A 23,320-nucleotide genomic window follows, 5' to 3' on the forward strand; every position below is an offset into this window, starting at 1 on the left:
ATGCAAATTGGTACAATAAGACACGTGCCATGTTAAGTTTATAAGTAAATAAATGTTGATATTTTTCTTAGCAAGACACCGTGTCCAATCACTGGTGAGCTATTTTTGAATTAATTGAAAGCAATTAACTTCAAAGACGCTGCTGTTTTTATTTTTTAGGTACAATGCAAGCTGCAAAGGCAAACGTTAACTGCCAATTTAAAGTTAACGAGCAATATCGATTCTGACGCCTGCATATCGATACGTGTACTGTAATGAGGCCCGCAACGATATATTGCTGTATCAATTTTTTTGAGCACACCCCTAAGTATCATAAACTCAAAATTTCACCAGTCAAATAATTTTGCCACAAATGCTTAAGTGCCACGTTGAAGTGAAAGTCATGCGAGGAAACCTCCTCGCAACATGCTTGTTTAAATTAGTCTCTCTTCTAAGTTGGAGATAAAAAAAAAGTGCATGGCGGTAATTCGCGAAAAAGCCATGTGGAGACTGGTGGAGGACCAGCCATCGCATGCTACAGCAACATGGACATGAAAGTCACCTCCATAATTGGAGACGACGGCCTGAGTGGGGTTCTGGGCGACAAAGACGGTGACAGAGATATGGTGCAACGTAAGTGTATTTATAAAAGGAAAAATGAATTCAATCCAAAACAGGCAAGCGAAATGTGACTAACAATAATTTATGTCTAGCTTATGGTGATCCTGGCGAGGGGCCCTCGTGGCCGGTAGACCCAGCTCCAGAGCCAGTTGAGGACCCTGCTCCAGTTGCTCCTACTGCAGATGCTCCGGACCCACAGACCACCACAGCACAGGGGACGGGGGCACAGTGCACGTGTGCTCATGTGCTAGAGCTGCAGAGGAGGACCATAGACTCCATTGACAACCTCACACAGGAGTTAAGAGGAATAAGAGAGGTCTTATCCGGAATTGACACAATTAAAGAAAATCTAGAAAATATAAATATTGCCTTGTTTGTCATATGCAGACGTCTCACCTCGAATTCTTGAAGCCACTTGGTATTCCACGTGTCAGGTAGGTAAAGTGGGGTTCATGTCACACGCAGGGGGACATATACAGTTTACAATGCTTTCGGATTGTTATTACATACTTATATGACACACATACCGATCCGCCATTTCTCGCTGAAATGAACTGGTAAACAAGAAACCAAGGGTGGTGAGTATCTGTGTTTGAACAGATATGGTGTGGTTACGTCGCGTGGGCCTCTCCAGTAAGGGTGTGAACTATGTGCAGAGCAAGGACAGCTCTTGGCAGTCTGAAACGACTGATGAGCCAGTCATCGTTGTTGACCATAGGTCCCGGAAAACACGCTCCCGTCTGAGACCTCGGTTGGCAAGGTCCTTCAGCAGTGCCAAGTAGGGCTGGGTATTGCCGCCAACCTCACGATACGATACGTATTGAGATACATATGTATCCCACATAAGACACATTTTATTTCGTTTTTTTTAAAGAAAATATTGGAAAATTGGTACACTGAGACACGTGCCATGTTAAGTTTATAAGTAAATAAATGTTGATATTCTTCCTCTGCTTTAATTTTTCTTAGCAAGACACAGTGTCCAATCTCTAGTAAGCTATTTTTGCATTAATTGAAGGCAATTAACTTCAAAGACGCTGCTGGTTTTTATTTTTTAGGTAAAATGCAAGCTGCAAAGGCAATCATTAACTGCCTATTTAAAGTTAAAAAGCAATATCGATACTGACGCCTGCGTATCGATACTTGTATTGTAATGAGGCCCGCAACGATATATTGCCGTATCGATTTTTTGAGCACACTCCTAGTGCCAAGTGTGCCATTGTGCAATGGCGGAAGGTATCGGCCCCGCTCTTCTTATAGGCGCAGTCATGGGTATGGGTAACATTGCATTTCATTTTGACAATGAACCTATTGATGAAGTGCCGCAATATTGCGCAGGGAATTAAATATTCATTACGAGAATGTTATCAGACCGCGTATGGCATTTCCACACAGTTACCTTTTTGAGCGGTACCGTTTCACATCACAGTCCATCATCTACATGCACAACTAAATCCGTCCTTTCATTTGCAACATTACCAGACGTAGTCATATACGCTCACATCGGAGCAGTATTGCGCTACATTTTTTTTCGTATACCCATTTGAATAATGCTTTTATATTTCATCTTAAATCAAGTGCGCTTCTCCCTCGCAGGATTGCACCTAAATGAAATGAATTAATGAGCTATCGTTTACAGATTTCCCCTGTAATATTGTGATTGCAAAGGACTATACATTTAAATTTAAGCATTGACCGGCGCAGCAATGTTCTCCCTCGCCGCCTTCCTCTATGGGGAGCCGCTGCAGTGTTGCACTTTTTTTTAATTTTAAATAAAGACGTTCAAATTCGACAAATGATCGCATTAAGATTTGCGGTTGAGAGGGGGGGAAAAAAAGCAATGCGGAAGCAGAGAGCGGCGCCACGCTCTGCTTCCCCGTTGTCATGGTGACACGACCAATCGGGGCTCCATTGAGGCGGTCTTTTAAGAGTGGTAGTCAGTTCAGTTATAACTACTCAGCGTTGATATAACTCACTGGAATCAGCTGGACTGGAAGCGAAAACGCAGAGTTTCCTATCTGAGAGTATGTGAACTTGTTCAGGGTTAATCTCACAGTTTGTTAAACCTGCCTTGTGAAATACACCCCTGGACGGTAAACATCCAGGTGACTTTAACTCCGCTAGACCAGCTACATGCCGTGTGCTAAGCACGCTTTAACCCACATTAGGAGAGGACACCGCCTCACCCTCACACGGAATGACATGAAACCTGACGTGCTGAGGATTTTACTCTGAACAGAACTGGTGTAGTATTTGGGATAGAAGGCCTTTTTCTTGCCCATTACGTCAGCAAACTCCTATTGAAATGAATGAAGGAAGCTGTCCTTTATGCACGGGATACGTCATCACGATCACCTGACCAGGATAATGTTGTTCACCAACGGTATGTTCTTATTTTGATACTTAATCGGTTTAAAAGAAAATTCAGGGAATAAGATGCCAGCGATATATGCACTTTTACAATGTCTAATCCAGGGGTCGGCAACCGAAAATGTTGAAAGAGCCATATTGGACCAAAAACACAAAAAACAAATGTCTGGAGCCGCAAAAATTTAAAAGCCTTATAAAAAGCCTTATAATGAAGGCAACGCATGCTGTATGTATCGATAGTAGCTATATTAGTTTACAATCAAAATGACTAAGTTAACTACAAATATATAATGAGCCTTCATGATTAAATGTTTATTTTTCCTGCAGTGTATCATGAATGACGCACCACGTGACTACAGTGTTGTGCGATGCTGCCTCAAGTTTAACTTCATTAGAAAATTAATGAATAATGTTTCATTGCTTCAATGAAATTAAAGAAATGCAATAAAGAAATCAGATTTTTGATGTCGTTTTTATTTTGAGGATTCGAAAAAAACAAAACAAAATGGAATGCATAACGTGCCCCTTATCTGGCCAACAGAGGGCAATAAAACGCAGCCTGCATTTATAAAAAATAAAAAGTCAGCTTTTTGAAAAGGTAAAGTATATAAAATCAAATTAATACAGTTCAAGTTTGACGTCTGTGCAAATGCCAAGCAAGTCAGTGCAAGGATAAAACGAAGCAGCATCCTCTTTTTTTTTTTGACACGCAACAAACGCAGCTATCCTCGGACCTCAGCAACAAAACACAATAATATCCCTAGCGACAAAGTGACCAAAACCTCACCCTGGACAGCCATCGGACTTTGTTGTGTAGCAGAAGATCGGAATATTCGCTGTCAACTTCATCAACCAATGCATGGAAATGACGGTTGTTCAGGCAATCCTTCCGCATTGGCAATGAATGCAAATGAGTCCTCAGTTATTTTTCTCTTTTTCACTTTGCGATTCATGGCCCATCACACAGCCGCCGGTTCGTTTACAACAGCCGCCTGCCTGGCATTTCGCCCTGCTGATAGAACCGCGTGTCGCAGGCTATGACGTAAATCTTCGTTGACAGAAATGTTGAAATATAAAATTTATTCCACACATTTTTACAGCGTTGGAAAACGTTAAGAATGTTTGTGTCATGTTTGTCCTCCTTCAGAAACCATATTAAAACAAAAAATATATTTCTCTTCCCCATCTTTTTCCATTTCAAACATTTTTGAAAAATCTCCAGGGAGCCACTAGGGCGGCGCTAAAGAGCCGCATGCGGCTCAAGAGCCACAGGTTTCCTAATCCAATACTGTAAAATTATTTAGTGGTGTGTTGTGTTCTTTTAAGCTCTACTGAGTGCCTAAAGAGAGGAAGTCGACTCAAACAATCATTCATTCATTTAGCGTCCATAACATCCAAAATATAGGTGTGTCCATTTACATATTTTCAGAGACTGATATGGCATATGTAGAGAGGGTGTGTGGGTGACTCTTTGAAATTGTGGACGTCATGTATTGTACTGCAGCATTCCCTCACATTGCTCAGAAAGTGTGTCCCCTCACGTGTGAGAGGTTTCCACCAAGAGTGCCAAGTTTACACCAGCTTTATCTAGACGTTATTTGTGTCACTCAAACTGTGTGTGGCAATTAGTGCTGGCGTTAGAGAATTAGATGTTTATTAATGAGGCTCATTAGCATAGAGGTGGGCAATTTATCCATCAAATAGATGCATATTACCCCATTTAAATACACACAAATTCTGCTGGTGCACCAAGGCGCATTCTGCTTGGCAGTACAGGTAGTGACACATTTGACCACTTGGGTATGCTTTGTGAATTTGACGCTCTGTTCGCTCCATTTTCACCGGTTTGCAAACCTTTAGTGCAGGGGTAGGGAACCCTGGTCCTCGAGAGCCACTGTCTTTCTTGTTTTCCACATCTCCCTCCACCAACACACCTGATTCAATGAACAGGATTGTTAATGAGCTGATCATTTGAGTCAGATGTGTTGGTGTAGGGAGACATCGAAAAGGATCAGGGTTCCCTGCCCCTGCTTAGTGGATTCAGTCAGAAGTGTTCAAGTATCTCCCCAATTGTTACCTTTTCACTAAAGAAGTAAATATGCTGTAGCAATTGATTGGATGAAACAACACATTTCAACTAAAATAACTTGAGTTTGAAATCAATTTGCAACTTGCTTCAATTGCGCTGGTCAGAAATTGTGATCGCTGCACAACCAATTGGGCCAATTATTGTTTCTCCTCTTCATTGTGCAGACTGATTGCCGATAAGACCTGAAATTGACCCTCATTCAACAGTGCATCAGCCCACATAAAATCACAGATGAAATACCAAACTTTGCAGGTGTCATATCAAGTTTACCCTTACTTCTTTCAAAATACAAAATAAAAGGAGCAAGCCATGGACAACAAAAGAATGTAACACCAGGCTCCCACAGCTTGCCTTTCATTCATTTCTGAAAATGTGAGAATACCGAATAGCGCTTTGGTTACAGCAGGCAACTGCACATAAGCCTGTGTCAGAGAAGAAAGCTGTCAAACTGTATTTCACACAGCGTACTCCGGCCCATTATCCCATAGACCAGCTGTACAATGTGCCGTTCTACAAACGCTTCTCTTGTGTGGGAAATTGGTGTTCCAATGTGCAAGCTACTGTATGAAGAGAGAGACACACTCAGCAGCAGCCATTGTTCATGCTGCTCAGATGCCCACAGAGACGCTGAAAAAAAAACACACTGCATCTTTATTTGGAGTGTCATTTAAGAAAATATTTTTTGGCCGTTTCTTCTATAAACAGCTGTGTAAACATGTTTTTCTGTGGAGTCTTCAAGCTGATTTATTTCAGTAGACAAAACCACTGGTAGCAGCCAAATAACCTGGCATGACAAATCCAGAAAAAGAAAATCTGCTAAGGAATTGCTTTGTCAGTAAGGTTGTGACAACGGGTGCATAACTATTGAGCACATTTTGTGGGGGCGAGGCATTGATGTGTGCGACATTGACATTGCCAGCTACAATGACTATGTTTACATACAGTCAATAACCCTGTCAAAACACGAATGTTAGCAATATTGGGGTTTTGATGGGCTATATAAATATGCACAACCCCTTTTCTAAGCAGACTCTTTGGTCATACAGTAAATGCGATTGGCATACCTCCTTTGAACTGAACTTTGTTTTGTGTTCTGTGCATGCTCCCTTCGAAAGGAATCTTGGTCGTCAGTAACTACTTATGTGTGCGACAGCAATCTTGCATTGCCACTCGCTGAATGAGCCTAACTTGAATACATTGATTTCTCTGCTGCGTTTTCACATTATTTTCCCTCTCCATGGTGAAAATGCCAGTGTGTATTACTGTAAGTCCCTGCGTCTGGCGTGAAACCCACCAGAAATACACAAGTAGAGACAAACAAAAATGTTGAAACATGGCGACGCAGCAGAGAACCACACTTTTTGAGTGAGGCGGAAACCAATTACTTTATTAGTGTGATGAGTGACACAAATTTCTTTCTAGTCTTTTATTGACTATAGAAAGTTAAAAGCAGAAATGATGTCTAATTGCGTAATAACGTTGTCCATGTGTCGCGATTTACAATGGGAAATGTATACGTGAGTAACTCCGTCCGCTCACGTACGTAAATGCCCAGGTCAGCATTAATGTTTCAGAAACTGGAAATTAAGCCTTAACCCAAATATTGACTGCATGTAAACATAGTCATTATCACTTAGCCTAAAATTAAGAGTGTTTGTCATTTGCAAGGCATATTATAACAGTAAGTATGATTAAAAGAAAAAAACGTGGATTTCTGAAGCAATAGAAACTTATAAATGTTAAAAATGAGTTGAAAAAGGTTACAGCAAATTACCTCCAGAATGTGCTGGTGGGCCACATAAGAGAACCACTCCTTGACCTTCTCGGACATTGACCGTACTTCTCACCGTTTGCGTTTTGAAGTTATCAAGATCTGAGGGAATAAGGCAAAAATAGATTTAGATCGCAGCTCAGAAATATGAAATCACTAACAGTATTGGACTATCTGTTTGGGATCATGTGCGTTCCCTCCCTGGCTTTCACTTATTCACTGAGGCATGTATTTGATGTTACACTTTGAGCCATGGGACTTTAATAGGACATCATTGGTTGCCCTGGGACATCTCCTGACAGCCTGTAATGCTTTGAAAGCATCTGGAGTGCTGATGAAAGAGATAGATATAGTTGTATGACGTTTACTGTTTTGCACAAGGAAAAGATTAGGCAGCGCGCGGACTGAACAAACACTTGGGAGCATGCATGACAAATGAGTTTGCGCTGCCAGCAGCCATAAGTAGCATCATTATTAAATGTGGTGTAATCTCACACTTAAAAGCATTAGCTTCCCCATCCATACTCACAGCACAACTTATCCCTTTCAAATTAACGAGCAGTTTTCTGGCAGACAAAACCCAAACCTGGGATGATAAACCACCTCTGACTTCATGAGTGATTGAGGTAAGCTGCTGCTGTCCATTCTCTAATCTGCCTGCACCCTCTGGCTAACAGACCCGTGTAAGCCTTCCAAACATAAACAAAAGAAAGTCAGTGTGACCGATAAGGGAAATTAGGAGGGAGAAGATTATGGCGAGAAGTGGGACAGGGCACTGGTAAGATTAATGAGCAGCCCTCTGATGACCGCGGTGGAATCAAACAGTGCCAAGTCGCGACAGGACACCGGGGTCACAGGAGGAGATGGCTGACTTGAAATAGAGACACAAGTGACTTCCTTGTGATCTCAGCAGGCTGATTGATGAGTTTGTCACTTATATTATTTTACAATTCCAAGGAATGCTGAGATTCAAACACACAAGCTGATTGCAAAAGCATCCCTTGGATAAAATTTCAAAACACCACACTCTTCTTGAAAAATGTAGGTGCTCACTTTTTTTCCATCTTCCGGAGGACTCTTTTCTTGGCGTCAACATATTAGGTGCCACATTACCTTCACTAAATTTGTAAATATTGTACTCTTACAGGTCAGCTAGTTTGTGATCGTTTATTTTTATATTGTCTTTATGTTTGAAAATCTTTGTGGCCTTACCGTTTCAGTTGTGTGCCTTTCTGAATCGTGTCAAATTTAGTGCCATCTAATGGTGAACTAATAGAATGCAACAACCCAAGTTCGAAGCACATGCATTTTAAAATAACGTCCACTATGGTGCCTCAGAGAGACCATACTTCACAAGTCACAGTACTACGTTTTATAAGTTTGTCTCCTTCGGGTATCCAATACTATCCGTAGCAGAAAGATGGCGGCGAAACATGTCAATCTCCTGTAAGGCATGGCATGACCCATGTAATATAATTAGCGATGACTTATTTACCTATGATTTTATTATATATAAAAACAACTGTATGTTGATGTGATAGAACATTTTGTTTGTATATTATAGAAATTAAGAGTGTGTATAGCAAATCGGTCCAATTAATTAATAAATCAATAATCAATTGGCTCATTAGTTGAAGGAGACTCAAACTTAATATTTAAATTAATTTTTAGCTTGCCTGCGGAGCACCACATCTTTTTTTGATAATTTTATCAGGATAACAGATGAGAACCTCGTTGAATCAGTCATTAAAATGAAGGATGTACCCTTTCTACAATTTTGTGAGTTCTTAGCAGCCGGGGATAGCAGGACCAAAGGAGCCAAAGAGAAGGGCAGCAAAAGAGAGAGAAGAGCCAAAAGAGAAAGAAACAAGCAGGAAGCGTGCTTTTATATTGCGGGGCAGCGGCCTCCCACCAGGGGGTCTGGACTCGGAGGGTGGAAAGTTACCAACTTGGAGAGAGTTTTTGTTCAAGACTAATCAGATTGAATCTGGATCCCATGTTTACCGAGATTCTAAGGTCAAAATTCAATCAATGCAACACGTACAATTGAATACCTCAAATGAAAGGTTACCTAGCTTACACTGTTAAAACGTGCATACACATGAAAGTTTAGTGGAGAATCTGCCACTGCAATGGAACATTTTCATGACATTTCATGGAGTCAACATTTCAAAAACATGGCAAACATAACATTTCATAATTCATTGTTCTGTTGCAAGATAAGGCAGTCAAGTTTCTGAAAAGGATGTGTGTGGGTGTGTGTGTGCGCGCGTGTGTGTGTGTGTGTGTGTGTGTGTGTGTGTGTGTGTGTGTGTGTGTGTGTGTGTGTGTGTCAGTTAGAGCTGGATTCAGAGCGTGTGGCTGTTAGTGGGGGATGTTATTGTCCTCCCCACCCTCCACAGTGGCATGTCCAGGACACAAGAGTGGAGTTCCTTTGAACTCAGATTGCAAAAAGTTACAACCGGACGATAATCGTTACAAGTGTCTTTTTATGTTATGATTTGGGATTTGTGTCATCTGTTTGTTTTGTTTTTGTTTCTGGTTTTGAGTTTGTCATGTTTCTGTTTCTGCTTTCTGGTTTGTCTCCCCTGGTCTCGTTATTGTTAACCTTGTCCACCTGAGTGCGTCTTCCCTTCCTAGTGTATGTACCAATCAGCTTCCCCTGCCACTTGTGTCTTGCCCAGCTGTGTCTAGTCATTGTCAATTAGTGTGTGCATTTAGTAACCTGTTTTCCATTCAGTTCTTGTTGGTTCATTGTTGTTCTTTCCTCCCTGAGTTACTGCCGTTCTCCTGTCCTGTGCTCTGCCCTAGTTTCCCTTGTTCGTCTGCCCGGAGTTTATTTGTATTTTGACCAGTTCCTTTTTTGCCTCCTTGCCTCTTAGTTTGTTTTTGGAAATAAAGTCCTTTTTTGTTCTCCACATCCACAAGCCTTCTTTGCCTCCCTGCTCCCTGCATTTGGGTCCTCAACACCCCCACTGAACCTGACATTTTAAAATGAACGAACGCTGAAAAAAAATCAAATAAAATTCTACACACTGTCTCTTTAAAGATGATAATGTGTAACCTGGAGTTCAGTTAAATTTAAAAGAGCATTTTAAGTTTATGCTAAAACAAATAAATACACATAAAAATTCATGAAGGCCTATCCACTTGTGAATGCAAGAAATTTTGTAAATAGTTGTCACGGAGGGTAGAAATGTGTCATCACAGGTATATTGGGGAGCTTGGGAGCAGATGGATATAGGTCTTCAGTTGACTAACTCATCACATAGTCTATATGCTTATTGTCGATGATTCCTTGAAGAATGTCTTTGCCTGAAATGTCCAACGAAATATTTTTTTTGTGAACTATTGACGGGACTCGGCAGTTAATACTTCTTCAAACTATTTTCATGAGAGAAGTGGTAAAAATCTCTGTACTCCAAAGAATAGAACACGTTGATTTAAACCTAGATCACATTTAATTTCAAATGAGGTTGGAAGTGGAAATGAAGGGTTAATCACACTTTATCACCAACATCTCAAAGATGCTGATATGCAAATTTCTTTGCAGTGGTTCTCGAAAATGGGCTCAAAAGGACACTAGTTGGAAAGGCACAATATTTCAGATGTTCTCATTACAGAGAGAAAGTGCATCAGCCATGCTGATCTCTGAGACCTCCTTCAACTGTGCATTTGGCAGACAATAAATGTCAAGCAGCATTGCTCTTCAGCCAGCCCCCACATGTAAGATTCATTACAGGACTGTATGGATAACGGCAGGCCGGCTCACAAGCGGAAGTTAAAGAAAGGGTCTCTATCCTTGAGACATAATCAATAGTCAGAGATCATGATCAAGAGAAGAGAGCCCCACTTCATGGCCACACTTTCCGAGCATTTTGTATCTTGCAGTGTAGAAAAAAAAAAATCTTTAAAATGGACCCTCTAGTATACAGTAACAGGGGACTTATATTTCCAATAGTCAATAAATGCGTAACTTCAACATGACTTGAGCTGGTCTCCTTTAAAGTAGGGATCCCAGTGCCTTCCTTATTACTTGGCAAACTATGTGTCAGTTTAGATTGAGCATTGATGCTGTCAGAGCTGGTAGCACTAATTAGAATCAATGGAGTTGAGAAGCTGCTTTCCCACAGTGTTTGTTGCATCTGGCATTTCATTCGATTACCATCAGACCCTGTAAAATCTATTCAGAGGCAATCTGAATATTAAATTAAAAGAAGACCTAGACCATAAGCACATTACATGCATGTCAGGTCGGCCTACAAGAGATATCCAGATCAAGTGTGTCAAGAGCCTTGCCAGAGATCTTAGTACTCACATGCAAATTGGATGCTCGCCTTGCGACTCAGGATGGACCCCCTCATGTTGAAGGCTTTACACTGGTATATCCCAGTATCTTGGTCCTTGTCCAGGTTGCTAATGATCAGGCTGCCCCCAGACATGCGACGCCGGTAGTCATTCTCAAGATCAATGAGTGTTCCGTTTAGTGACCATCTGAAAAAACGCAAACACAATCAGTAGCTGAGCCCCTGGGAGATGCACACTCAGTATTTATCACAAAGATCAATATCTTGCTCTGCCCACATCTAAAAGACAAGTTGGGGTAAAAATTTACGCATTTTGGCATTAGAAATTATGTAGTTTCAAGTTTCACTTTTGTGTGATGTGTTTTGTGCTTTATTTCCTTTACAGTTTTATCATAGTTAATACTTCGATCAGACAAGTGACATGTGTGCACCTGTTTGTAGGCTGGTTAGCTAGTCAGTCTGAGATCAATTCAAAATTCAAATCAAATTCTGGTTTAGGCAGAAGATTGAGCATTTCTTTTTTTTTTTTTTTTTTTTTTTTTTTATAAGAGCTCAGAATTGTTCATTCGGTAGTCTTACCGATTCAACGTCTTATCATCATTGCTCTTTTTTTTTTTTGTGTGTGTGTGTGTGTGCGTGCGTTTGCGTGTGTGCGTTTGCGTGCGTGCGTGCGTGCGCGTGCGTGCGTGCGTGCGTGTGCGTGCAAATACGTATAAATTTATACTCATTAATTCACCTAAAGCCTTATAAATATCCCATTACCCTTCGCCTTAACCAGGTACTTCAGAATCTTGCCAGAGTCGTGAAGTTTAAATGGTCAGGAGACCAGAGAAAAGGTCAGAAAAAAAATAAAGAGAAAAGAAAGATAAATCAAAGTGAAATCCAGCACCGACCAAACACTTCCTGCCTTCCCCATGATTACAAAATCAAAGTCTTACGCCAACCCCGGAAGCCTCTAAATTCCAGCAAATTTAGCGAGATCTCAAGAGACCAGAGGAAAAACTAAAGAGAGGAAGGAGGGAAGGATCGATAAGGCAGAGTGAGATCCATAGAAGCCAGTACATCCAATCCATCAAAGTGAAATCCAGCACCAACAAAACCCCTCCTGCGTGGTTACAAAACCAGAGTCTTATGCCAACCCCAGAAGCCTCAAACTTCCAATAAATTGAGATCTCAAGTGACCAGAGGAAAAACTAAAGAGAGGAAGGAGGGAAGGATAGATAAAGCAAAGTGAGATCCACAGACACCAGCACCAACTGATTCAAGGGGCTGTGGGAGGGAGAGCCTACTTCTGTTGAGTTTCAGTAGATGCTGGTGCGACGGATCTGGCATGCATAAGGACCACCACCAAAGAAAGAAAGCCGTCAACCGCGGTCCAGCAAAGCGAGCACCCCCCCGAAATCCCCAGGCCGCGGCAGCACCAAGGCCACCCCCAAGCCACCCGAGCGAGATTGAGCATTTCTACGTTTCTTGTTGGTAGGAATACCAGTTGGTCGGTTCTCAACTGTTAATATATTTAATTTTTATTATTAATTCAATCTCTGGTGTAATAACCTTATGTTTGGTTTAATTATTTTTTATTTTATTATCTGTTCTTATTGCTGCTGGAAATGTAAATTCCCCAAGGGATCAATAAAGTCAAGTCTAACTCTTAAAAAAAACTTTACACTGCACAGGCCATTACATAAACATGTTAATTTAATTAACAGTTTGGACACTCATCACCATATTTAAGACCTTTAAACTGCATTGGAATTATAAACGTTATTAATTTCTGCGTCTTAAAAAAAAAAAAAAGTCTCTACTAATAAAGAGACACGCTTTTGTAACTCTTGAGGATGTATTCGCACTCAAAATATTTCTTCTATTTTAGGATGATTTTCAGGACAGGCACAGTTAAAGACATTGTTTACAAGTATTATTTTTGTATTACAATTACCACTTTTGGGGGGGCGCTGATGTAAATCCAAGGAACCCCAAAATTTGAGAGTTTCATTACAATAGCTGCATGTACATGTGGCTCAAAAATATTTGGATCTACCTGATTCCACTGACTTCTTCACTGAGTCTTCCAGTCACATGAAATAGTTCGAATGAACATCCCTATTCCCTACCTTACTTAAACAAGGATATTTAGTAAATTTCTCAACTGTACCACTCAATATCAACCCACAAATACATTTTTATTTTATTTTTATGATATCTATAGAAAATAGGGCTGTCAAAGTTAAAGCGTTAATATATTAATTAATCACAGAAAAATGTCGCATTAATCACGTATTAACGCATATTAATCGCGCTATTTTATTTTATTTTTTTACCGTACTTGAGCCTTGAACGTAACCGCGGATGGTTACATTGAAGGCTGCGCAGGTCAGTGATTACGTCAATGCACGGCATTTCCTACGCCTGTTGTTCCAAAATGAGCGGGGTGACTCCAGTTAGTGTTATGGTAGTGATTCATTACATGCGCTAACCTTGAACGCCCTCTTGTGACTTGGGGAAGCAACTGTGAAGAGTGAAAATAAATGGCCGCGAGCACATTGCCACAGAGCCGTCTCAGTCGTGTGTATTAACATAGCCCGCACATACAGCTATACCAACACAGTTGGTGTGCTCGGTGGTAAATTTCGCTTTAAAAAACACCCCGTCGGGACTTTAGATAAAACAAAAGTAATTTGCGTTTAATTAATTAATAATTTCTGAATTGGACCCAATTGATATGATGCTTTTACGTTTTGAGCAATACAAGCATGCATGCAATTGCTTACATGCATTTAATCAATGTTTCCAAATGACATTCAGATAATAAAATGCTTTAATGTCAAAATATTGTGGTATTTTGTATTTATTTTATATTACGTGAATACGCAAGTAATTTAGCTGATTAATTGTGAATAATCAAAATTAAAAAGTGTGATTAATCAGATGAAAAATTTTAATCGTTTGACAGCACTAGTAGAAAAACATAATTTTTCTGTTAATATGACCGTTTGATATGCGAGTCTTCAGATTTGCTGAGGCATCACATCAGTTGTTCAACTTGTTTAGAAAAAAAGAATCCATTTTAATTTATCCTTAAGGCAGACTAACAGGCAGTTAGAAGGATGCTTCACTACCTGACTGACTACAAAAGACACATCTGTCTTTGATGACTGCACTATTCATCTAAAAGTCTGTGGTAGTCACTTTGTCTGACCAATTTTGTATATTCCAGTGACATTACTTTTAAAAGCCATCTTGTCAAAGTCTAGTTTTTGTTCTAAAAATATCAGTGCACACTAATAGCATTAAAATACAACACCTTTTGACATTTACATTTTCTGTGCATTTAATTGGATTTTCTGCTATGTTTGTACCACAGTAGTTTAAAAACTGCAGCCGCCAGTATGATTGATTTTAAAGAGAGAGGTGGGCAGGCAGCCATTCCTTTGTGCACTTGCGGCTGAAACTTTAGGTGACGTAAATGGATTCCAAAAACCGAGAAACCAATTAGCATTTCATACCTATATATATATATATATATATAAATAAAAAAGCATGTCACTCTATTTGTAATACTGTATGCACTTGTTAAGTAAGAATATGAGGAACACCGATATTCTTGACAGTGAAGTAGATACCCGGTTGTTGCTTCCCATCCAGAAAATAAAAAACACAGTGAACAGCAATGGCGAATCAGGACTGACAGTGGTGGTTTTCCCTAAATATCACACTTGAATCACCATTTCCATCTGTTTTAAGTGGTGTATAATCTATTCGTAAAACAGCAGGTAAGGACTCAAACGTACTGTATTATGCCTACTGTCATATAGTGATCAGTCCGAGAGGAACTTATTCTAAATCCAACAACAGTCCTATTTACTTTGAACTGTGTTGTAGGCACAGCCAGATCTGAGCCTCTTGAGTGAACTCACCATAACCTTGGGTTTCACATACATTTTGCATGAAGTCTCATCAAATAGACTGGGGACTATATTGTAGCACTGTCTCATCTGGCATTCCTTTCAGCCAGACACCCACAGAGACCGCACATGCCATCATAAACTGTACACCCCCCCCCACACACACACACACCCACACCCACACACACCCACATCCTTGTACATATATCTTTGTGAGGACATCCATTGACATAATGCATTTCCTAGAGCCTTACCCTAACCGCAACCATCAAAAATGATTGCCTAAACCTAACCCTTACCCTAACCCCAACCATAACCCAATTCAAACCTAAACTCTAAAACCAAGTCTTGACCTTCAAAAAGAGGTCTTGCAAAGTGAGGACCGGCCAAAATGTCCTCACTTCACAAAAATGTCCTCATTCTGTTGGATAAAGACGTATTTTGGTCCTCACTATGTATTATGTACAAGAAACCCCCCCCCCCCCCACACACACACACACACGGCGATTGTTCAATCAAAATTGCTCTTCAGGATCTTCAATTATATTGAAGAGATTATCACTGCTGCTCTATGAAAAATAGTTAACATATTTTAAACTAAATGTAAGGAAATATTGGTTCCTGAAAAGTAATAATGCATACAATGTATGCATGTGCACCTTGACTAATGTTGAAATATGGCATTATTAGATGAAGGTGGACCAGGTTAAATGCAAATAAATACATCCTGAAAGCTGGTCATCGAGTGGTAGATTAAATCCACTGTATACATAGTAATGTGTACAGGGGTAAAAACAAACAAAAACATTCAGTTCCACTCAGTATGGACATAAGGTTGAGGGAAACATCTGACTTTCAATAACCTCAGCCCCACATTGGTATTGCGATAGTGGGTGCATGCAGACCTGCTCCCACATCTTTAGTTACATCACTGCATTGCTTAATAATCTCAGCAGACTGAATGATGTGACAGTGATTTTTAACAGCATATCATTTAAGATACTTTTATTGGCGTGTGGAACTGCAAAGGAGCATGTGTGGATATGTATATGTACACAAGTGTGGGCAAATAGTCACCAAACATAAAATAATTATGTGCAGATAAATGCAGGCTCTCGTCTGAAAGGATCACGGGTTATATAATTCTAGTTGTGTTTTCCGTCCAAGTGCTGTGACTGAATTCAGAACAAACATCTTCATCTTTATACACCCTCACTTCTAATTATGCCTGGTGCAGAGCCATAAACACAGGCAAAGCCATAAATCTGCTTGAAGTCACATTCCATGATAGGAGAACATCTAGTGTGTTTTTGTTTAGTTTTTTTTTTCTTTTCCCAATCACTGCTGTGTCCTTGATCTTGTGTTACAGCAGATTCATAGTAAACACAGTGACAGGTGTATTCATAAAGCCCAGCTCACAGCCCTGGTGTGTGCTGCGGTGCTTCACTGGACTATTTATCAAAAGAGACTCTGTCAGGGCTCCTCTCCATACACTCGCAGTATCGAGAATAGGTGAGGAGGGGGCCTGGATAGTGATAGATAATTCTTGGAAACCTGAACGCAACATCTTTCAACTAAATAATGTCCAAATATCCGACATCCAATCTAAAAGTATGTGTAGCTAGTAGCTACATTGTCACATTTTGTATTATTGACAATATTTACTAGAGCAATTAAACCCACTCTTCTGATATTTCTAGGAATATTAGAGCTTTGTGTTTTCATTTGACATTTTTCAACAGTTTGGTGAGACCGGGGCTAGTTGTATCATACGGAGCCCCTAAGGTGACATGGTAGAAAAAAAAAAAAAACTTTGCGTTCCCTCGCAAAACATTTTGCGTTCGCGAGGGAACGCAAAGTTATTTTTTTCGCCTACCATGTCACCTTCGCTGCGCCGTAAACACTTCCGGGTCATCTTCCATGTGAACAAAAGCGACGAGGATGGAACATTTGTAAGCATGAAACAAAACAGTGGAAAAGCTTTCCCAAAGCGACTAGGATGGAGCATGTATTTTTCCACTGCTTTGTTTACACGTCGCTTTTGTTCACATGGAAGATGACCCGGAAGTGTTTACGGCGCAGCTAAGGCGACATGGTAAGCGAAAAAAACAACTTTGCGTTCGAACGAAAAGATTGCGTTCCCTCGCATAGCAAAATGTTTTGCGAGGGAACGCAATCTTTGCAAGGGAACGCAAAATGTTTTGCGAGGGAACGCAAAGTTTTTTTTTTTTTTCTACCATGTCACCTTAGGGGCTCCGTAGGATCACGGGTAACCCCGGGTTTACACCGGATGCGGATGCGGTTGCGGTGCGGTCCGGCGACGCAAGCAATTAGATTCCATCCATTCGAATGGTGCAGTTTACACCGCTTGCGGGTGCGTTGCGTGTCGACTGCGTCTCAGCTGCGGCGTGACGCAGGCCTTCCGCAAGGATAGACCTATTTTCTACTTTTGCCGGACGCCGCAGCGGTAGGCCTCCGGCAAATGGCAAGCTAGCACAAAACACATCGAGCGGGACAGGAAGACCGACGCAGTTTCAAAATGAATTTCCGGTTACCTTTCAGAATAAAACACTCGCCAGCTCCTATTTCGCAAGCTTTTCAGCAAAACGTGACGTGGGCATCGCCGGGCCATGTGCTCATTCACGGTTTAGACGCCAGCGAACATGGACGAGGAGAGGTTTATATTGGAGGTGGAAAACCACAAAATAATATATGACACGGCACATCCTTTTTATAAGGACAACCAAAAAAAGGATGCTGCATGGAATCTCATAGCAGAAGAAGAAGAAAAGGTTAAATCAAAAGAAGTCCACCTCTCTTTCTGCTTCTCTGTTGAGCACAGACTTTCTGTATGTTTGTCGTTGTGAAATGCCACATGATCGCGCGCGCGCGGTCCCGCGAGACACGTTGGGAAGTGGGCGGCGACGGAGCTGCCGGACCGCAGCTGTGTGGATTGACCAAAAAATTGACGCGACCGGAGCACGCAGTCAAGACGCACCGCACCGCAACCGCACCGCAACCGCATCCGGTGAAAATCCGGGGTAAGTTGTCACATTTCAATTTTCTTCTCCACCAGAGGGCGCAACGAGAAAGTGGAATACTTGTTTTCTTTGTATAAATGATCAGGGGTTGTGGACTGTCTGACAAGACAATTGCACATTGTGAGCTGAGTTGAATGCCAGTTATCTGTTTTGCACAACCCAAAGTAAATTTTTTCACCTTCATATATTTTGAAACGGGCGTCGTACGTAGACAAATTCTAGCAGCAAACCATGTGGACTCGTGAGAGGAGAGATTCAGGCATCTTGTCATGCCTCTGTCACTGCTCTGCCATAAGCCAACTTTAATCTAGAGCTAGTATTCACCAACATGGTAATTTGGGGCAACTTGTCTCATTCATTTTGGGGTTTGTTGTCACATATGCAAAGAATGGGCAAATGAAAAATGCACCTCTGGCAACTCTGTTTACGTTGCCAGAATTGTTCTTCAGATGATGAGTCTGAAGAATGATGAATTTAGTTTGATAGGTTTTTGTTTCATTGATAAAAATGGATTTTCCAGTTGTTGGAACTACACTATGCCCATGTGTCAGGATTGGTATAAGTTTCATTATGAACCATCCATTCCTGCACTGAGATGCTTTAATTTTTTAAATTCAATTTAATCTCAAATTTCCAGTTTAAGGGAAGCAAAACAGACATTTGAGGCTGAGAACTATTACCTACATGCCAGCAGTTCCTAAGGACTTTATTTAATAATATTTTATGCTGAAGTTTGCTCAATGACTGTAGTAAATTGTCAAGATCAATGATAAACAATTTCTCTGGCTGTAAAAGCAAATAAACTAAACAAAACAGGAGAACAAGGATAATTTTGTCCTTGTTTTATTAGTTGCAAAATCCAATCTTACCCCATATAGTGTGACAACTTACCCATTGGTGGGGCAACATGCCACATGTTCACACCCTCTATTTGATGGCTTATAACTCTGCACCGACACAAAGTGTGAAAATGACATGAATACGAAAAATATACCCAATACAGGTCTTTCATGTGGTATACGTTTTGTTTATATATGACGTATTGATTCCAAGAAATATATCAAAGTATAAAAAGTGATACAACTAGCCCCGGTCTCCCCTACATTTTAAAACCCAGTGTTGACTAATCAGTCATGGCATTGTGATATTTTACCTAAATGGGGGGGCATATTCAAGAAACCTCCAAATGTCTTGTGTACAAAAAGTTACATGCAGTATTTCTCTGGAGTGTCTATTCTTGCCTACTCATCAAGTGTGAAATTTAGCAACCAATTAAATCTTATAGTTAGCTGCCTATTTGTGAAAATGTGCCTGTGAGTGAGCTATTCTATTATAAAACAGCTTATTAACATAATAACCTCCTTCCCCACTGTGCTTCAACTTCGCTGAACATTCAGAGGAAAAAGAAGCAATTTAAAGTGGCTGCTGAAGCACTATCAAACCAAAGGTAAGCAGAGCTGTAGTTTTTCCAGTGTTAGCTGACAGCATAGCTTCTGATTATGAAGTATACTAAGCTTCTGCTAAGACGTCTACATGTGGGTGCAGGGTTTTTATTATTTTTGGCCTTTTCAGGCAGCAAATCTCTTCACTAACAGAAAAAGGCAACGTCCATCCGTTTTCTACATCGCTTGCCCTGTTCAGGGATGCTGACTTTGGGCAAAATGGCAAACTGTACCCAAGACTGGTCCCCTGCAGTCAATCACAAAGCACATACAGAGAAAGGCAATATTACCATTTCCACCATCACCAACTGGGAAGTGAATTAATGCATCCTAGACAGACGTAAGGCAAATTAACTCACCAACAGTGACGACTGAAATTAAGCTTTGAGTCAAACTCTTGAGAGATGCTGATGTTCATTAAGGATGTGTGAGAACCAAAGTCAAGTATCGATACACGCCTTATTTGAAAAGATACCGGCCACTCAATACTTTCTGGTTCACATTTTCACAATTAGCCTTAAACATGCATAAAAGCGTTATGATACTTTTAGAAACAAACCCACGATTTCACTTTACGGGGACTCTAAGCAAGTCAAGGTTTTCATGCAAAATGCGAGAGTCGAAGGGTTTCTGCTGATGAAAAGCACAAAATAGTGAAAAGAAAGGAAAATATTGGACATTTCACAAAAAACATTATGCTGTTAAATCGTTAGGTTTGCTTCAGTAAGGACGTTGAAATAAAGGTTTACTACAGCATCTTTTCAAAAGATATTGATGAGCAGGAAATTTCTTGATTCCCAAGAACTACTGGATGCTGAATCCTCCAAAGGCTAGCAGCTATGCATTAAGCTGTATTTTGGCAACCCCGGACAAATCTCACAAGGATAAACAATTGACATGATCAATTATTCAGACAGTTCTACTGTTGCACACCTTGGTTCGGCAGTTGTACTGTGAAGGGCAGGAGGGGCCTGTAGCGAGAAGTGAAAATGTTCTAAGCCATAACAAAACTTGGAGGCGATCCATAGTTTGTTGAGAAGTGTACAGATATGTATTCCTCCAGTATCTCATTGTCCTTTCATGTTTTGCTACATTTGATGCATGTTTTGTCACATTTTGTCACAGTGCTCATGGCAAGATCAGGTGTACGGTAATTGTTTTGTCACATTCAATAATGGCGTGTCATGTAAGAGATTGCCGCAATATAAAGTTTGGTCTGGGAGTGGGTATAAAACTTGGAGGGGTTATGCCTGGGGTTCACATTTCATCTGTAGAAAACCTTGACAACACCATTTAAAAGAATTACACTGACAGTTTTAACATGAAAGTAAACAGCTAGCATCCGACTGAGGTGGAAAAACTAGAACAAAAGCATAACCCACAAAACATTCCTCCGATATGTTTGTGTTGAAAGTAATGTCACTCACAAGGTTACTGCACCCGCTTCTCGTGCAAGCTGTGCACCTACATGGTGCTGACCAAGCACCGAAACACAATCTACCACAACATCGCCACCAGATGTCTTTTTAGGCAGGATCCCAATGCAGGAAACAGCTTCAAAGACAATAGGCCTACTTAACGTGTTGCAAAGTAGACAAATGAGTCCTATTCTCCTAAACATATATCATAAGCACTTCATGTTGATTACACAACTGTCCAAACCACATTATTCATGAAGTTAACCTCAATCCCTTTCAAAGTTTTTGGCAGATTCACCGCTGTGGGAATGCTGTGACTCACAGTACTGAAAATACATCAAACTTCCTTGGGAACATTGAGATTTTGCCAGATGACATCAAAGACTATTTTGCCTATACTATTATGCACACTGTATCTTTAGCCTCGTGGAAACAGAAATGAAGATATAAAAGCAGTGAAGAGGAATTGTATGTGTGCAGACCAGATTGGGTTTAGCGGGTGACGAGGTAATTTACCTGTACTGTGGAGAAGGGCTCCCTTCTGCATCACACATCATGGTGGCCTGCCTGTTGGGGGAGTTGATCGGCAAAATGAGGTCAACTGGCTCTGTCCTCAATCTGGGCCCTTGAAATATGACATCGTCTGTAAAGGCTGCAGACAAAGCCAAAATTTGTGAAAACCACAAAGACTGAGAGGACCAATATTAACAATGTTTCACTCATTTTTATTTTTATTTATTTTTTTGTCATTTCTTCTTTGAATCTGCTTTGTTTTTCTAAGAAGAACTGCGCTAGGTCTATTCCCATGGTGCGGTGTGTATATTATTTGCTTATCTTGCAGCGAGGAAAATGCACCCCGCTTATCTTGGGCTTTAACTGCATATGCAGACATATTTGCCTCCACAGTATCACCCTGCTTCAAAACGAAAATGCAAATGATTACAAATGTTAGCAATAACTCATATACTGCTTACATGGCTGTGAAAATACTATACTAGTACTGTAGCAGACTGGCACCACATGAATAATAATAATAACAATAATAATAATAATAATAATATTAATAATAATACAATAGCAAAGACTAAGGTTGAGGACAGCGAAGAGGAAGGACTACTAAAGAAATAATTCCTTGTAAGCAATGCAGTTGCTGAGTACAGCAGAGTGAAACATTTTCAGATAATCTACGCCAGACGGCACATAACAGAGGGCTGTATGGGTGAACACATCTTTCAGCGCTTCAAAGGTAGGGAAGTGGAACAAAATCTGCTATCAAATGCAGGCAGAGCCAACAGGCGGCCAGAGTAGAACTAATTGGTGCCCGAATGCTTACACACAGCAGCATGTGGCTTGTAGCTGTACACATGGTTTAAATAGTTGTGTTAGATCAATAACACAAACTCCATTCCAAGGAATACTTTAGATTGATATGTAATGGCACAGCGACAGAGGAGCATCATTCATTAAAATAATAGAAATAAAACTGAATAAACCTTTGGCAAAGAATATATTTATATAACCAAACAAAGCAATGTTTTTAACATAACGAGCATCATCAGCTGTTGTAATTTTCAAGGTTTCTGAAGCCTTCAGTCTCACTTCACAAGACAGTGGAAATAATATAGAATTTCCAAGTCATTTGAACAGAGCTTGTTATTTTGTACTGGTCGCTCTAGTCCCGAGTGGCCACAAGGGCAGCCAGCGAAACCGTGTTGAATAGAGCTTAAATGGCTAGATTCATTGCATGGCTCCTGATAATGATCTGGACAGTCCATGAACAGGAATGGTGTTTGGGCTCACAGTTTTCCCTGACAGTTTGCTGCTTATGTGCGCTAGGACATTCCTCGAGGGAAAGTCAAGGACAACATCCCATACATATACTGTATTAGTTTCATTGGAGATGTCTTGGGGTTGTTTACCAATTCGCTAATTGGGTTTCTACCTTATTAAGAACTTTATATTCCATGTACTGGATATATTTAAAATAAGACTTCATTAAAAGGGCACACATTACATACTGCAAGAATGACAACACCCCAAAAAAATGCAATTAAAAATCAACAGTTGTTTTGAGGTATGAAAAACTATGGCAACAAGACCGTCTCAGCACTAATGTGTTCAAATCTCTTACCTGCAAGGCATCCTGTGATTGATAGTAGAACAATTTGTTTCCATGGTAACATCATCTTTAGTTGCAGAGGGCTAATGGGACTCACATCCAATTACTTGTGAATGGAATTCTCTCCTTGTGAATACAAGAGTTTTAATCTGAAGGGAAGCAAGTACAGGTGTGATTAAAATATGACATTTGGATAGAAATACAGCAAGCGTAAAGAGTGCTGCAAAACTAGTTATTATATTGGAGTCAAAATATGGG

General features: G+C 40.4%; 1 protein-coding gene across 3 annotated transcripts in view; it reads right to left on the minus strand.

Annotated features, from left to right (window-relative positions):
- Positions 1-23,320, minus strand: part of cntn3b (contactin 3b) — an 89,576-nt gene that overhangs the window by 46,051 nt on the left and 20,205 nt on the right. For all 3 annotated transcript variants that reach the window (XM_077529208.1, XM_077529206.1, XM_077529207.1), the window contains 4 exons: positions 23,075-23,211; positions 21,460-21,595; positions 11,149-11,324; positions 6,834-6,932 (listed from right to left, as the gene is read on the minus strand). In XM_077529208.1, coding sequence (XP_077385334.1) covers positions 6,834-6,932; positions 11,149-11,324; positions 21,460-21,595; positions 23,075-23,129 — 466 coding nt within the window. In that variant the 5' untranslated portion in view covers positions 23,130-23,211. The remainder of the gene's footprint in view (positions 1-6,833; positions 6,933-11,148; positions 11,325-21,459; positions 21,596-23,074; positions 23,212-23,320) is intronic.

This window comes from Festucalex cinctus, chromosome 8, assembly GCF_051991245.1.
Source record: "Festucalex cinctus isolate MCC-2025b chromosome 8, RoL_Fcin_1.0, whole genome shotgun sequence".
In the NCBI taxonomy this organism is placed as follows: domain Eukaryota; kingdom Metazoa; phylum Chordata; class Actinopteri; order Syngnathiformes; family Syngnathidae; genus Festucalex; species Festucalex cinctus.